The 17,921-nt window shown below is 35.2% G+C and overlaps 2 protein-coding genes across 2 annotated transcripts in view; both read left to right on the forward strand.

Annotated features, from left to right (window-relative positions):
• Window positions 1-17,921, forward strand: part of LOC115876994 (ecdysone receptor-like) — a 924,397-nt gene that overhangs the window by 672,406 nt on the left and 234,070 nt on the right. The gene's annotated exons all lie outside the window — the stretch shown is intronic.
• LOC115876985 lies at window positions 12,317-12,812 on the forward strand. The gene has a single exon (XM_030893043.1). It carries the CDS (start codon window positions 12,543-12,545, stop codon window positions 12,810-12,812), a length of 270 nt encoding a protein of 89 aa, XP_030748903.1. The 5' UTR covers window positions 12,317-12,542.

Consider the following 17,921-nt stretch of genomic DNA (forward strand, 5'->3'; position numbering starts at 1 on the left):
TTTGTTTAAAACCAATTTATCAATCAAAAAGTTGGTATAATATGGTATTTCTTAAATGAAAAAATGCAAAAAACAGAGTTGCAAACTCACAGAAAACATAAGTCTTTTTTTCATTTGAGTTATTTTAGCGAGTTTTGGAACCTGTTTGATCCCTCACTCGGAGGCCTTGGGCCTATTGCGATACCCCTGTATTATTGTACTGTAACGTTTTTAGTTCGTTACATGTCTTTTTTTATATATAATATATGATGTCTGGCCTATCATCACCGGATTGCCTCTCGTTCAGGCCGGATAGTTTATTTGACGCGTAATTTTTACGTTCTCTAGTTGCCAACCCTGTTATCGTTCGACACAACCTGTTACTATTCTGTGGAGGCGCGCGCTGTCAACATCGCTTCTGTCAACTCTCCGTGCTTAACCTCACTTTGTTTTGACGATCTGTTGTATCCCAGCTTTTAGAAATAGTGATTATTTAAATCTTGCTGTATAATTTGAATCAGCTGCTATTTCGAGGCTACAGGTAAAGATAGTTATTACCTTTTATCGATTCGATATTATTATTGAATATTTTTAGGGTAGAGTTACGGATGTCCCAACTTGTATTTGTATTTTGCTGGCACGTTGGCGTCCCTTTTCTTTTGTCCTCCAGAATGTCACATGGAAGAAAGAACATGTTGTTTATTATTTATTGAGCCCTCGGAAGTATTTCGAGGTAGGTTTATTTTGTTTATTAGACCTTGTTTGGTTTTAAACAAGAGTTTCATATTTTTTGGGGTCCAAGGTACGGACTGCGTCCAAGGTACGGACTGTGTCCAAGGTACGGACTATTTCCAAGGTACGGACTATTTCCAAGGTATGGACTGTGTCCAAGGTACGGACTGTGTCCAAGGTACGGACTGCGTCCAAGGTACGGACTGTGTCCAAGGTACGGACTGTGTCCAAGGTATGGACTGCGTCCAAGGTACGGAATGTGTCCAAGGTACGGACTGCGTCCAAGGTACGGACTGTGTCCAAGGTACGGACTATTTCCAAGGTACGGACTATTTCCAAGGTACGGACTGTGTCCAAGGTACGGACTGTGTCCAAGGTACGGACTGTGTCCAAGGTACGGACTATTTCCAAAGTACGGACTATTTCCAAGGTACGGACTGTGTCCAAGGTACGGGTAGTGTCTTATGTACAGACATTATCTTATGTACAGATGTCCTGTGGACGAGTGTCCCCAGTAAGAATGATTTTTTTTCTTACATATAAGTGCCACAGCGTGGATGTAGCTTGAGTCCCATGCTGCTTCACTCCCATTTCTAAGCCTAGTCAGTAGCTACGGCTGTAGTGATTCACGGTGTCCTCAATCTGGCCCCTTTTTGTTGTTTTGGCCAACAGGATGGCCGACAGACAGTACAGAGATGCGAGACCACCTCACGCTGCTACTGTTTGAAGCAAGATTACATAAAGAACAGCTAAGTGTAGATTTACGTTCTAGTTTTTATGTTTTAGATTTTCTATATTTTCAGTCTTAAATAATAACGTACATCTTAAGTAATATCGTACAGACTATGTTCAGTGGTTAGATTGTTAAGAACATTCATGTCGTAAGTTTCATTGCATTACGTCTTGTAATGGTATTACTTTTATAGATATTATTGCACTATTTTAATAGATGGATAATCAAACATAGATTCTAGAATCTACAGGTTGTAACATCTTCGATTTAGCATCATATGGAATATATCAAATTAATTAAAGTAATGCTACATTTCATATTTTCTCTTAAACTTTACATGTCCTGTATTTTATCGTAGTTGTTTTCATTGATATTTAGTACGACTCTTACCACCACTTTCTTTGACATATAACCACTATATATTTACTAGAACTCTACAATGTCATGTATCAGCAAAGAACGTCATGAATAAATATAGTCATTAGTTTTAAGTATTATACAACTGTGTTTTCTTTCTCTGTACATGCCTGGCGCCCAATATCTATTTTTTTGTTTATTGTTATTAATTAGTTTTCTTTCCAGTGAAATACCTTATCCACAACTGCTCTCCGATGAAAAGCTGCCGTTCGCAGTGGTAGTTGTTTAAAAAACGCTACAGTACCAACCCTTCTCTCATTCTTTCTTCGTGTTAAAGCACTTCCAGCTCTTTGCAAAGTTCCTGATGTCGCTGATGTTGGCCTCTGCTGCTTCCTCTAGTCTCTCCAAAAAACTGTGCCCTAAAGTTTGAAAGCGTCGGTTTTCCAGTGCCGGACAGTTGCACAGCAGGTGCTTTATGGTTTCTTCTTCCTCTGCGCATTCTTTGCAGTAGTTGTCGTTGGAAATCTTCCATCTCACGAGGTTTACCCCCGTGAGGTAACTTGGGACTTAAAATTTAAGTAATTTTCAAGATGATTTGTGATTTAAATCTTTTTTCAGAAATAGAAAATAAATTAAGCTGTTAAAAAATTAAGTCTATTAAAAATATTTAAGTCTTTTTATAATGGACTTAAGTCAGATTTTTATACATTTTTATGATAAACTTTTAACAACAGCATTTCTTTTTAAACCGTTGGGCGGCAGCCAGGTAGTAGAAGTAAATCGAAAGAGGAATGAAAGAAATTAATCTCGAATATATTGAAGAGTATCTTAAAATTCTCCAGCCCCTTAGCTTATGCTATCGACATATTACATAGTGATATCACCACTTTTTGGACATGTATTTATTGATATCTAATCTGTAACGAATACATATAATATAAAGTACTACAAAATCGGTTAAAGTTCTTGCATGTATGATTTATTTTAAAGTCATTTGACCACTGGCTTGTCAAAGAGAAAAATAATAAATCAAATGTATTAATTGCACTGTGAAACATTTATTTATAGGAAAACATCTATTAATAGCCTGTTTGCTATACGAATGAAGAACAAAATTATTCTTATTAACATTAAGACAATTTTTAATGGTATTGTGAAACCGGTTCGTTTTTCTAGTTTATCGAGCAACAACGATTATTATTTGTTCGAGCAATACTTACCTATTATTAGACTAAACCGCAAAACCACTAAAAAAGCATTATAAAAAAGTAAAAAATCGACATCTGCGTCCAAAACAAGTATTACAAGAGACAGCAGAGAGCAGTACCGAGAACTTCGAAAAATAATAAACCTACTTATGTTTTTTAAGTTCTTAAAGAGTAAATTACATGATTTGGCTATGAATCTGGAATTAAAAATAATCATGCAAAATTATGTTTAGCATTATTCGAAATCATAATGGTATGATATTTTTTTATTTATTTCAAGCATTTGATAATGTTATCACTAAAAATAAAAATATATAATTATATAAAAAAAAGGATGAAGAAATATTGACTGATAACCTACATTTTTGATCATATACAGGATGAAATAAAGATTGTGATAATAACTTTACATTTTAAAGTTAATATTTAAAATTTATAGAAATCAACAAAAAAGGTTTTAGTTCATAGGTCAGTGTTCTGGCCCTCTTGTAAGTTTGTGATTTTCATTATCAAGACCTGTGATACTAGACAATGAATGTGATACCGTAGGTGATGTAAACCATACAAATGCATTTTGGGTACATCTCTAGATCCGGGAAAAGTCCACTGGTGAAACAGACAGGGGTACTGGCATAGCAAGGTCTTCATCCGAGTACCTAATTCTAAAACCACAAAGGAACTGCTAATGCTTAGCAGGAATAAAGTGCGGATTACAGCAGATCTCTTGATATGACTGGCTGGCAAGTGATACTTGAACAAGCTCAACCTGTGTCAAGGGAGTCTACATAACGAAATGTTGATGCAGATTTGGCGACAAAGTTTCTGAAACAGCAGAGCACATAATATGGCACTGTGAGGCTTTGAATCACAAGCTGTTTGGGAAATAATAGGGTATAAAACCGGAAGAAGTATGCTCTCATCCTATCAAGGACATGCACAAGACGATGCAGGGTACAGGGATAGGAGAGACGGTACATTGAGTGATATCCTATATCGGGTGCGTCTCAAAAAGTGGCTCACACCTATAACTTTTTTATTTCTTCAAATTAGAGAACGAGAATTGGTATCAACTGGTGTCAACAATTTGGTGTCAACTTCTGACATTTTCGAATATGGTTTATTTGAAATTGCAACATGCATCATAACGAATTGCAACATCACACACGCACACAATTTGACTCGAAATACCAAGTGTGTGGTATCAAATTATTCGTAATAAAGCTTTTTCCAAATATGCTAATGAGCCATCCTCGTTCCATTTGAAAAGATTGAGATATGATTAAAAATACGATCTGGGCATCATTTAACTGGCCAGGACAAGACATTAAAAACATTAAATGATCAAATCTATTTTTCCAAGGCTTCTTTATTCAAAATTAGTCTTTTTAACACTCTGAGACCCACCTTTTACAACAGAGACCACCTGAGACCACTTTTGAGACCACTTTTGAGACGCACCCGGTATACTGGTTAAATATGTTATATAGTTACCTGAACTTTGATTAAAACAAATTAAGGAATGAAAATAAATTCCTCCTACTCTGGGGGTCAGCCTACCATGGGATAGAATGTAATGAAAAGGCAAAACGATCTAGCTAGAAAAGGAGCGAACACTCCACTAACTAGATCAGAACCGTTTTACTTTCCAAGTGGAAATCAACTCAAAGCAGAACTTAAGAACCTGGAAGGTTCTATCTGCCAATCCGGAATGCAAACCCTTCAACAGTCTAAGACACTCGAAGAAATTTTTCAGGACTTAGGCCAAGAACAATCAAAGGTTTTCCTTGATTTACGTAAGAACAATCTTCGGATTTTGACGAGGTTTTTAGCAGGATACTGTCTCCTCAATGAATACCTCGGTAGGTTGAAGATAAGAAACAACGGTAAATGCAGATTTTGTGGAGAAAATGAGGAAATACCAGAACATTCGTGCCATACACTTTGGTACCTGAGAAGATATGATGTAACCCTGAGAAGATATGATGAGTTATAACTCACAAGGGGGACACAAGGAGCTTCCTCTCATACAATCTTGATTAAAAGAAGTCTCTCTTGGTTCTTCCCAGGATATTTCGTTTCATTGAGCATGTCTGTTTAAGTGTCCAAGCTGAAGATAAACAAATAGAGATCAATAAATGCTTAGCAAGTGCTCAGAATAGAATAGTTATATTAATACACACTACAACCAATATGTCCAAGAGTTGCGATAATAAACACTTTCACTACTAGACAGATTTAAATAAAAAAAAAAGTTTTATCCCATTTTGTTCATCTAATTATTATAAAAGTACTATTTAGTAAATAATTAGGTGACTATTTGATCGCGTTAACAACATAAATCAAAATGATCAATTTCAAACTCAAATCTTCTATCCACAAAGGGGGACACAATAGATCTACGAGCCCTAACAACTATATGTTGGGACAATTTTGCAATAAAAATAGTAATTTGTTAAAACGACTCAATTTATTTTGTTTATTATTCTAAATTCAAACATTACAATATGGTCTAGACAATTTTACTATATTTTTATAACTTTGCAAACAAATCACTTTTGATAATACCTTATTTTGCCAAAATCAAGCCAAATTTGCTGACAACTATATATTGGGACAGCACAACAAGAAATTTGTTTAATACGGAGTTACATCATCTTTCGCCTTAACAACTGCCTGAACTCTTAATGGCATTGTATTTACCAAAGATTGGCACATTTGAGGAGAAAAAGTATCCCAAATTTCCTGCAGTTTTGTCCGCAAAACAAAAATTGTTCGTTGAGGGTGGTTTCTTAAATATTGCTTCATTTTATGCCACACAGTTTCTATAACATTGAGGTCCGTACTACTTGCAGGATGGGATAGAACTTTTATATTATTATTACCGAACCAATTTTTAGTTGATTTTGCTGAATGGCACGATGCTCCATCTTCTTGGAAAATATAGGCTTCGTTTGGAAACAATTCTAGAGCACTAGACAAAAGTGAGGTCTCAAGTATATGTTGATATTTTTGGGCGTTAACAGTGCCATCTATAAAATTTAATTTGCCCAAACCTCTTGCTGGCATGCAACCCCAAGCCCTAATCCCCTTAGGAAATTTAACAACCCTCTTCATGCAATCTTTATGAAAGGCTTCTGCTTTATTTCGTATTATTCGTTTTCGATGATCTCCAACACAAACATCAAATTTAGACTCATCCCTAAATATGACGTTATTCCAATCATTTTGTCTCCAGTGAATTTCTGTCAGTAGCGGTTTTTCTTCAGCCTAAATAAGAATTTGTATCAATAATCTTCAGGTAATTGATTATCCACACAAAATAAAGTTTACCTTGTAAAACCCCAGACCGCATTTATGAATACATTTTCGGCAACATTCTCTTGATATATTTAAACCAGTTACAGTATTCCATTTAACTGTTACTTCGCGAAGCGTACTTCTTCTCGCAGATTTGCAGACATTGGCAGATTCGCCGTATTTTTTTATTATTTTAAAGACCGTGGTTTTTGGAATACTTAAATCATCAGAAATTTTTCGAATTGTTTTTCCCGTACTGTATTGACGAATGATAATTTCGCGTAGTTTTTGATTTGTAGCTTTTCCACGGACCATTACTGTGAATTAAATTAACAAAATTGAAAATTAAAAAAATTAAAATTACTTACAGTAAATCTCACTACTCAAAGTATCGAGTCACTTACAAGCTGTCAATGCTGAAGTAAACAGTTTGTGACATTTGTGACGTTTATAGCAAAGCCGCCTATGATGATATTAATTATTTAAAAATACTTGTCCCAACATTTAGTTGTCAGCAAATTTGTCCTTTTATGAACAAAATCCGCTACTGTAAATATGGATTGATTTACAAATTCATAAAAATATTGTTGTAAACAAGTTGTTTAGGATATACGGCTATGTTTATATTTAAAAAATTAAACATATATTTTTCAGTCATTTTGAAAAATCAGGGCAATAATTCCAAAATATGACCTTGTCCCAACATATAGTTGTTAGGGCTCGTATAAGCTTGCAGTAAGGAGCTCCCTCTCATACAATCTTGATTAAAATAAGTCGAAACGAATCCCAGTACCACCATTCAGTACCTCGATCGCCCAGAAACATCGGCAACGCCGCCTCGTAACCTCAACTAAGCCAAACTTGGTTAATATAACGAAACACCGACTGGAGCGCTACGACAGAGAACGAACGCATCGCGCAAGATGGCCGTGACAGTGGCGGCGCGCCCGCCGGCTTTCCGCTCCTCGCCCCCCGTCACGCTCCGACCATCGCCTCCACCAGGTAAGTCGCTGGAATGCGTGGTGGCGGAGAGCGGCAAGGTAACAACCTGTCGTGACGTCAGCCGCGGTGCCCCCACCGCTTCGTGGCGTTCGTGGCTGGCGTGCAGTCGACGACGGCGTTGCCACAAATGACGCGGATCTGTCAGATTTAACGATTTTTGTTCCTAATCTTGATTAGGTTATTAGGTTGTATAAAACACGATATGCTAAGCCTATACGTTACTTTTTTTGGATAGAAATACTAGCTAAAGACTAAATTAGGGCTATAGAAAGTTTTTTCATGCTCTTAGTTAAAAGGGCTTCTTGTAGATTGTAAATTGAGTATGAGGGAGGAAGTTGTCCACCGCGACTTTTTAGATCTATAATTGTGCCCGCTTTTCTTGAATTATAACTCTTGTTACAGTCTCAGGGCTTTGACAAAAATCAGTCGTACCAAAGTTTATGGTAAGAATGGTTGTACACTCAGTGCACTCAGTGATGATGTGAACACCATTGCGTCTCCCCATTTTCTCTACAGAATCTGTATTTGTTGTTGTTTCTTAGTTCCAATCTACTGAGGTCTTCTTTGAAAAGTAAAGTAAAGATGTGAAGTTAATGTCTCCTTTTTGCTGCCAGGGCTAATCTGGACGGGGCCTACTTTGTTTACGCGGAATCCGAACCGCGGTCCTCGACCATGGTCAATGGCCTACCGACTTGGCAAGTGTCTAAATCGACTCTTACTCACGAGATATCCGATCTCATCCGGCTTCGAACCGGCGTGAATGGAGCAGTGTGTGTCAATAGATTTTACACTTTTGCCTTTATTGGACAACAGCACGATACAGAGTTTCGAACAGGTCACCCGTTCATCCACTAGTATCGCCTTACGTCGCTTAACTTCGGTGTTCTAATGGGAACCGGTGTTTCGACGTAGCTGGGCCGTTGCCCTGGTCTTCTTTGAGGAGACAGTGTCCTGTAAAAACCCCGTGACAATCCGAAGATTGTTATAAGGGATCCTCATAACCATTACTATTACTAATAGATCTAGGAACGAAAATTTTAAAATGCTCTTTTTTCTAATATTACATACATACTCTGCTGATGGCAAGCGAAACCTTGGGTCGGCGTTTACATGTATATGAATGAATCGTTATGGAAATCTAGTAAGTTGGACAGAACAAAAATACGAAGTATTTATTACATAACCACTTAATCATCGAGTTGGCGAGTCATCAACTCGAGGGAGGCGGGTCATGGTCGGATCCTCACAATAGGAATTGACCACAAATCCAAGGAGGCAATAGAGAAAGAGGGACATATCCTATATTATAGATACGGGACAACACCGGTATAAGGTCTAAGGAGAGACCAAGTTAAAGAGGTGGAAAAAATGGAGACAGATCCTCCAGCCTCAACCTCACGGGTTCCTCAGCCGGAGGCAAGCTCCTCGGCTGTGAAAAGCGGCACGGAGGGCCAAATTCCAACCGTGGAAGGGTGTGTACCCCCGGAGGAAGAACTATGGGAAATGCCCTGTCCCCTCTACAACAGGGATGGGTTATAGATTGTGTGATGACTCAAGGAAGGGGGGCACAATAGATCTTTAAGGTCGCAGTGATTAACCCCCCCCCCTCTTACTCATTCTACATTCCACAACCACTTAATCTGACGCTAGATTCTATGCGCTTGGGAAAATAGTTGCCTTCTGTCTTTATTCAGTACATCTTATTTTGCTAAGCGTGTTGACCGTACTCTTCGTACGCACCCATGGCCAGAAATGCCAGCACTAGTATAATCTAATATAACATACAACAGGTTTATAACAAGAGAGGACTCACATGTAATATGTATTAAAGAATATTCTTAAAATATACTCACAAATTAAGGATCAATTGCAAAATTTTATAATCATGTTTTACACTCAGGAGCAATACTGAAAAACCATTATCATAAAATGTCATACATAAATCTTAAACGTAAATTTTTATACCTATCGTAAACAACATTGGTTACATAATTCTATTGTAAATATATATACAGGGTGAGTTTCCTACGATGTTCTCTATGGGGATCTCGAACTACTCGAGATAGAGAGTCGGTTAAATGGGGAAAGAATTGCAGTTTTGAGGGGTCATAAATATGCGCCTTTCAGATTTTTAAAAAAGTTCACGGTTCATTACTAGATATTTCGAAAAAAATAAATTTCGGCTATTTTAAAAATTGTCCCTAATTCAATTATAAGCTATTTTAGACAAAAAGTTTTCAGATAAAACTTGTAGATAATCACATCCTTAATGAGATTGTGTCCTCCGTTTTGCTCTAAAGCCTGTGCTTTTTGACATATGACACAAACATAGATTTTTTTAAATGGAAACCATAGTTGGCCATGATTTCATAGAAAGCGCCATTTTTTAAGCTTTTCAGATATATAAGCTGTAATATTTTTTTTTCGAAAAATTACTGAGTTATAGCCAATTCTTATAATATTTAAACAAGTTCACTTAGTTAGCCATGGAAACAAGTTCAGTCGCCGTTGCTCTCAGAAATGTGAAGCTGTCACATTCAAACTTTTTAAATTAAAATAAACAAAAATTGTAAATATGAATTTTTCGATTTTTTTTTGAAAAATGGCGCTTTTTATGAAGTCATGACCAACTATGGTTTCCATTAAAAAAAACTATGTTTGTGTCATATGTCAAAAATGACAGGCTTTAGAACAAAACGGGGGGCACAATCTCATTAAAGATGTGATTATCTACAACTTTTATCTGAAAACTTTTTGTCTAAAATAGCTTATAATTGAATTAGGGACGATTTTTAAAATAGCCGAAATTTGTTTTTTTCGAAATATCTAGTAAGCCATGAACTTTTTCAAAAATCTGAAAGGCACATATCTATGACCCCACAAAACTGCCATTCTTTCCTCATTAACCGACTCTCTATCTCCAGAAGTTTTCGAGATACCCATAGAGAACATCGTAGGAAACTCACCCTGTATATTATCTAACTTTCTGGTGAATTTCTTAATTTAAAGAGCTGGGTATTTTTCTCCTATAGCAGAAAACTAACCACATATTTATATTAGGATATTAGGAAGCCGGTCAATTATTTAGTTGCAGAAGTCAAAACAATACTTATATTCTTAAAAAGCTGCGCACATATGCAATTAAATAATTGTCCGATTCGGAATTGCATTTCAGAAACTCTAGTACCTTAATGACTTATCTTTAAGTTTTGTCTCTAAGGTTGGCCATGAGTTTAGTGCTTGTCCTGATGACTTACCGTCACATAGTTCAACAAATTTGCTCAGCCATCGCATTGTCATAGAATGTGTTCTTTTTCTTCTGACAGACACGATCTGGCACATGACATCTTCTGTTAATTTTATTAGCTTTATTTACCTGAGCTTGTAATGTCCAGTTAGTGGATCCACGACATTCTTCATGTTTTTGTTTATTAGGTCTACGTAAATTTTGCCAAGTGTTCTATGACGAATCATTATGCTTGCCTCTCTTGGTGATTTTTTCCATCATTCTGGGTATTTGTTAGTCAGTGTTTTTGTTATTGTTTTTGCAGCTCACAAGAAGTGGTCTTGTCCGAGGCATGATATTGAGAATATAGTCTTTTTATTTATTATTAATAAATATTATTACTAAAAAAATATTGGGGAACCAATCTGTAGCAATACACTTTACTTAGAGATTACGAGTAATATGTAATGTAAAAGCAAAAAAATATTTGGGACAACTAATACTCACTTCAGGAACTCTACTACCAGAAATCAATAGAAGAATTAAATTAGCATGGAGTACATAAATATGAAATAAACTCAATGATATTCAAATCTAGAATGGCACTTTATCTAAAAAAAAATTAATCAATGTATACTAGTGACCTTGTCACGTGTACCAGTCACGACCTATGCATGCGAAACTTGGAGACTTAAAAAAAACATTATAAAGAAGTTGCAGATTGCACAATGCTCGATGGAATAAAATATGCTGGCAATAGCAAAGACAGACCCTAAAAAATAGATTGTATACAACTAAAGACACAGGTAATCTAGAGAATCAAATAACTCAAGTGTCAATGAGCAGGATACGTGACAAAAAAGACAGATGGGCCATAAAAATTACTGCAGAGTACCCACGAGGAATTAAGAGACCTAGAAGAAGACCAAACCTTAGTAGCTCCATGATACTAAGAAATTAGCAGGGATAACTTGAACCCGCATAGCCAACAATAAAAAACAATTGACCCAATTACAAAGAGATTATCTAAATGTGTGGGGGAGGCTACACCATTATCAGGATAAACAAAATATCCCGTTAGTTACACTGAATAATAAACGATATCATATTTGGGTTTAGTATATTGCAGAAAAGCTCTTGGAATGAAATTTTATGGAGTACTATGCTTTTCAAAAATGGTAAAATATGGTAAATATGTTAATATGGATTTTGTCTCACCTATTATTAGTCACTTGCTTGATTTCAACATTTGTACAGTATAGGAAAACTTTAATAAGACCCCGTTCACAAATTTGGGATGGAAAAGACTTCAATGAAAGTCAAATATAGATCAATAAATTTTTAACAAGTGCACAGAATAGATAGTTTGTATTAATACAAACTACAACCAACAAGTCCAAGGGTTGCGAGAATATAGTCTTTGACTACCAGACAGATTTAAGTAAAAAAATATGTTTTAACCCAATTATGCACCTAATTATTATAAAAGCACTATTTAGTAAATAGTTAGGTGATTATTTGATCGCGTTAACAACTTAAATCAAAATGATCAATTCCAAACTAATATCTTCTATCCAGCTATATTATAAAAAATAGCAAAATTGCACATGTCAGTGCAGCACTACTTTTGAGCTTTACGTTTTAAAAATAGTTTTACGCATCAACTACGTAATTGCTTACACGATACGCACGAAATTCACCCGGCACCATCCGGCAACACCGCACGGCACTGAGCAGCGGCGATTGCCGGCGCATCGAGAGTGACTTGGACTACGTCGGTACGACAGTACGTACGTACGCTCGCCGCCACTTCACGAGCGGTCGCGGTTTGTTGTTGTTGTTACTTTCTCGCTACCTATTTAGTTTTGTCGGTCAGTGACAGTTTCGTTTTGACGTTTAGTACCGTCATTATTCGGATATATTCAGTACCGGAATACGAGCGCAAATACGGGCAAGGATATACCGGGGAGCGTAGGCCCATCGTTGCCGTGGTGTTGTGAGATCTACGATGAAACGTAGATGGGCCGGACTGCAAGCAGTCAGGGTGCAACCGGACGACTCTAGTGCGGAAGTGACCTCGTCATCCACCACGCTGGTGATGAGTCCGGCCAATTCGCTGGCTTCCACTGATATCGGAGACGTGGACCTCGAGTTCTGGGACCTGGACTTGAACGCTCAGAACCATGCCAGGAACCTGATTATGCAGAACGGATTTGCCGGTTTAACTGGACATACTATCGTTGCCAAATCGGATACCAGCTCGATGTCAGGTAGATAATTGTTTATCTAGGGTCTATGCAACAAATGAATCAGTGTGTACTATGTGCCAGACTGTGTGTCCTGAATAATTTTTATTGTTTGTAAATAGGTGGTAATGGATCTTAAATTTCAAATCCGCACTCATGTTAAACTATGTATATAATGATTTTTTAATATTTACAAGTCACTAAGCAATCATGTGTAATTGATCTGAATTTCCAAATGCATGCTGTTGCAAAAACAGCATGGTTTGGGGAACAGTGAGTTTTTTATCTTCGTAGAGAAACTTCATCTCAAAGTTAAAAGACTTGAGTGTGAATTAATCAGTATTATAATACTGATTTAATGGATATCGTAGGTTTTATATTCCTGTTGCTTGTTTGTCATGTATCAATTGTTGAACTACTGCTATAGGTAACTGCTTTCAGATGCACACACTTGCGTGATTAACTGACCTAACTGACTTAGAAGGATCATTACTTAGCATTAATCAATTTTGTATTAGTGTCATAATCACATATCAGTGTCATCTTTTGTCTATCAGCCTCATTAAACAAGCAATTTCATTACAGGTGTCACCGGATGACACTATTTAAGAGCCCATAGTCTAATATGAAAATTCCATTTGTAAATATATCTTGTTAATTGAAGATTACAAGAATAATGGATGACAGATGTTCAATGTATTCAACAGTAACACCAGATTTTCAATGTAATGCAGTACATTATAAAAGGAAAATATCAGAACATTGGATGTTGCTGATTGAAGAGATGCTTGCCTGAAGAGATTTAGTATACTACAATTTTCTTCAAAGTAGAAAAAATATGAATTATAATATTCAAGATTAAACAATATTCAAAAAATCAGTGCTTTCTTTATTCTTGAATCTAAAAATGCATATAAAATGTATGTTATGAGCTATATCAAAATATTGTAATAAATGATTGTTATTTACTGATGTAATAAAGGGTACTACCAACTTTACTGTCATTGATTGTCAGCTGTGTTGTGTAGGTATTCATTGTTAAGTATATACCAGTTTGTTATTATGTACATTGCTTGAAGGTTTTAGTTTATCAGTTTATCATTACTATTTACCTCCATATTTACCTAAGACGACATAAATCAACTGATATATCAGACCAAAATAATGGCGTTATTTGTACATTTATGTTTTTGTTACGTTTTTTATAATGTCTACTACAGTTATCGTTTTGTTATAAGAATAAGGGAGACACATATTTATAACAGTTTTGTAATTTTACAGTTTTAGAAATTTGGTATCAACATTTATTATTGCTACCTTTTTAACTGCCAGTTGGTTTTCTCATGTTGTAGCTCCACCTTCCATTAGCAGATCTCCTGAGTTTATCTAAGCATTTTGGGGACCAAGGTATAATTTTGGTAGTCCATCTTATGTCAGTCCTTTTCGCTAGGTATTCTGACTAGAATTTGGCAATGGTATTTGGCCACCTCGGTTTTCTGTCTTATCCACTCTACTTTGTTATGGTCCTTCATTCTTACTCTATGTACTTGTTGCGCTCCATAGACCCTTGTGTTATCTGGAGTTTTCAAATGATATTTCGTTTCACTTTTCAGTGTTCATACTTTATACTAAACTAATTTCTATTGCAAATTTGAATTGTTATTGAATGGCATTATTAGGTTATTATGTTTTAAGCACAATAGCACCTACCTATTAATTTTAGGTAGCAGTAAATGATTCGGCTATTAGTAACAGCATATGTTGTTTGTTTTTTTGCAATGCAAATTGAAAAATTGTTAAAATTATATCTGGGTGCAACATTTCCTAAGAATTATCAATAATCCTTATAATCAATAAGTGCTATTATTGATATCATATCAGTTGCAGTTTAATAAACGTAGATCTAATGTAAAGAGTTTGTTTTGACATATTTTTTATTGATTTCTCAAAATTAAGCTTTATCTTTATGATAATATTTGTTGGCATGTCTAGTACACTGACCTAAAATCTATTTTTTATATAGATTTGCTCCGATTTCTTTTAGTTTCCGTCAAGTTTTCTTTAAAAATCATCTGATTTAAAAGTATCTAAAGATTCTAAAGTATCTACCTTTGTGTTAAATCTAAGTAGTAATCCGATGCTTGTGATACAACTTGCAAATAATATAGCGACATGATGATATTATAACCTCTAGCTTTGTGTGATCTTTCCATTGCTCTTTAAGAGATATGAGTAACTTTATACTAATTTTGGGATTATATACTGAATTTTGATATTTAATCTGTGAGATGTGAATATATTGGCTTTTAGTTGTTCGTTAAATGAAATTCTTTTTATAGAAAAGAAAAGCGTGGCCTTTAGGATTGGAGGATTTTGTGTGATACTGGAGAAGCGGATACAGTTTTATTTCAAAACTGAAATTCGAATAAGATTATATTGGGGAACTTCTATTTATAAGTAACTGCTAAAACACCATCTTTAGTGATGGGCATCTGAACTAATTGCAATTTTTATTAATATAATTGAATTTTGGTGAATGTTTCTATTGGTCTTAAAGAAGGAACTATGGAGTTGTTGGTAGTACAGCCTTGAGTACAGTATTCTCAAAAAAGTGAAATGGCAAATTTATACAAATGTTTTATCAATATTATGTAGTATGAGAAATTTAAAAGCAGATGTTCGATTTAATTTTACTTTTGACATAACTGGATTCCAAAGAAAGTAGTCTGTTACGTACTTCGAACCCAGGGATGCGATGCGTATTGTAAACAAACCTCTTAAAGGGTCCCTACCTGCCTGATCCTTTTAGTGGAATGCTCGGTTATCTACATAATATGTTAGAAGTTGAATAGTTGATGGAATTTTTCGACTCACTAGTCGCTATCGTCACAGGCATCGAATATTAACTAAAGACAGGATTAATTTTGAGAATTTTGAATTAATTATTGAAGAGTGTTTATAGTGTTTGAAAACTTTATAATAAGTAACAAGACGAAAGGTTTTAAAATAAGATTTGGTGCTGGTAACTTTATTTTATATGAATCTAGTGCCTGTATGTAATGCCCTAATTCAGAAGACTCTTAAATAATGCTTAATCGAGTACTTAATATTGTCTTAACATCTAAAGTTTTAACATCAATAGCCTGATATTGAAGGCTATACTGGAGCTCCATACAGAAATATGATGGTATGATTATTTATTTTCATGAATTCATCTACTGGTACTACATAGGTACAATACTGTTAATTTATATGGTACATCTATAGGTACAATACTGTCAATTTATATGGAAAATGTCTGTTTGTTTTTTCTTATTTTAATATATCGTTTACACTTTCATCGTTTATACTTCACAAGTTGTATTTCAATTTGATATAGGGATTTTTTATGACAGGGTCTGAGATTTTACATTTATATCTCCGCCATATGTAGACTAAACGGTTTTTTCAACATCCTGTTCTAACACTTTAAACCCTTTGAAACAACTAGGTTTATAAGGATGAAATACAGACACATTTTGTTTTTAAAAGTGACACGTTGAACAGCTGTGACTGTATTCGAAAATAAACAATCCATGGAAGTACAATGCACATGTTCGTAGTAAATAATCATAAATTTTAACTTAAATATATGTGGCTCTAATTTAATTAAAAAAACTCCTAATTAATTAATTACTCATAGTATTTTGAAAACTAGATATAAAAAATCTAAATCAAATTGATGATATAAAAAATGTTGGTTAAAAAGTGGTTATGTAATGAGGATTTCAGCTTTCAACTAGGTATATCAGGAGGTCTCATGACATCTTAGCTGTTTGTTATAATTATTTGACCTGCTCTATATATAAATTTTAACTAGAAACATTTTGGACGGGTAAAGTCTTAATTGAGATTATAAATAATTGGCCTAGTTTCTTTCTTTTTCTGATATCTAAATATAGTTACGATTTTATTATCTCTAATATTAAAAGATGTTTTTAGATAATTTATGGTATCCTAATGGCAATGAACTAATTTTTCGTCGTTATCTTGTTTTTATGTAGAGATTGTTTTGTGGATGTATGAGGTATATTAAATAGATTTTATCTTAAAACAATCTAAGTACAAAGAAAATTACTGAGTGATCAAAACGACCTAGAATTAAAGAATAAATATAAAAAATATTCAAATTTTAAAGGTAGATAGTGCCACGCTCTTTGTCATTTGAAGTTCAATAAAACACTAGTTTACTTAATTAGGATGAGTTGCATAGAGGCCACTAGCTTTTTAATTTTAACAGCCGGGTGGTCGGGGTTCAAAGATATTAATAAAAGGGCGCCACGAGATTATACTCTATGAACTCGGCATAAAAGATGTTACTATTAAGTAGACTTCAACACTAACCTCGAACTGTTGAGTGTAACTACCATGAACTTCAAATATACTATAATTACATGAACTTAAGTGACTCTAACTTAACTATGAGACTAGACTGCAAATAATACTACTAAAAATATTTAAGCAATTTATTGAAATATCAAAAAGGTTAAATGTATAAAGAAAATTATGAAATGCATATGAAATGAAGTAAAGTTTAAATCGATAAGAATAAATGAAAAATGAAAATGGTCTAAGTTATACTAAAACTAAGACGTCATCCCCCTTAACTTAAACTAAGTATGCTCTAAAGGCGCAATACAAATAGCAAATCTAAACCTAACTAAAATCTAAACAGTCTTACTCTAATGGATGTACAATCTTGAAACAACTCGGAAGTTCCTCCGGCTGAGCTACGGTGTATAGCTATGAGGTGGCTACAGCAGGGTACAGCAGCTCGGTGTACTGTCACTGGAGCCCGTCAGAAAACGTACAGATACCAGACAGGTGTAGGACTTCAACAGGTGACATAAAAAACCCTCAACGAGGGTTTATGATGTCCAACGGGTAACTCTACACACGGGCAACAGGAACGGATGGAATTCTGGACTGTTCTGTGCTGTACGGTCTGGATCGGTCTTCTTGCTCTTGGAACTGTTCAGGGACTTCTTGGGCACGTGGAATCGGAATGTCGGTCGAAAAATTCGGCTATTTAATCCCTTGACGGAAATTTGGTCGGTGGTCCATACAAATTCAACAAAATCCAACCACGTCTCTGACCAAAT

The sequence above is a fragment of the Sitophilus oryzae genome, unplaced genomic scaffold (genome assembly GCF_002938485.1).
Source record: "Sitophilus oryzae breed Bouriz unplaced genomic scaffold, Soryzae_2.0 scaffold_1441_pilon_pilon, whole genome shotgun sequence".
Taxonomy (NCBI): Eukaryota; Metazoa; Arthropoda; class Insecta; order Coleoptera; family Curculionidae; genus Sitophilus; species Sitophilus oryzae.

Coding starts and splice junctions, on each gene's coding strand:
- LOC115876985 (XM_030893043.1), top strand. CDS start 12,543: ATGAAACGTAGATGGGCCGGACTGCAAGCAGTCAGGGTGCAACCGGAC.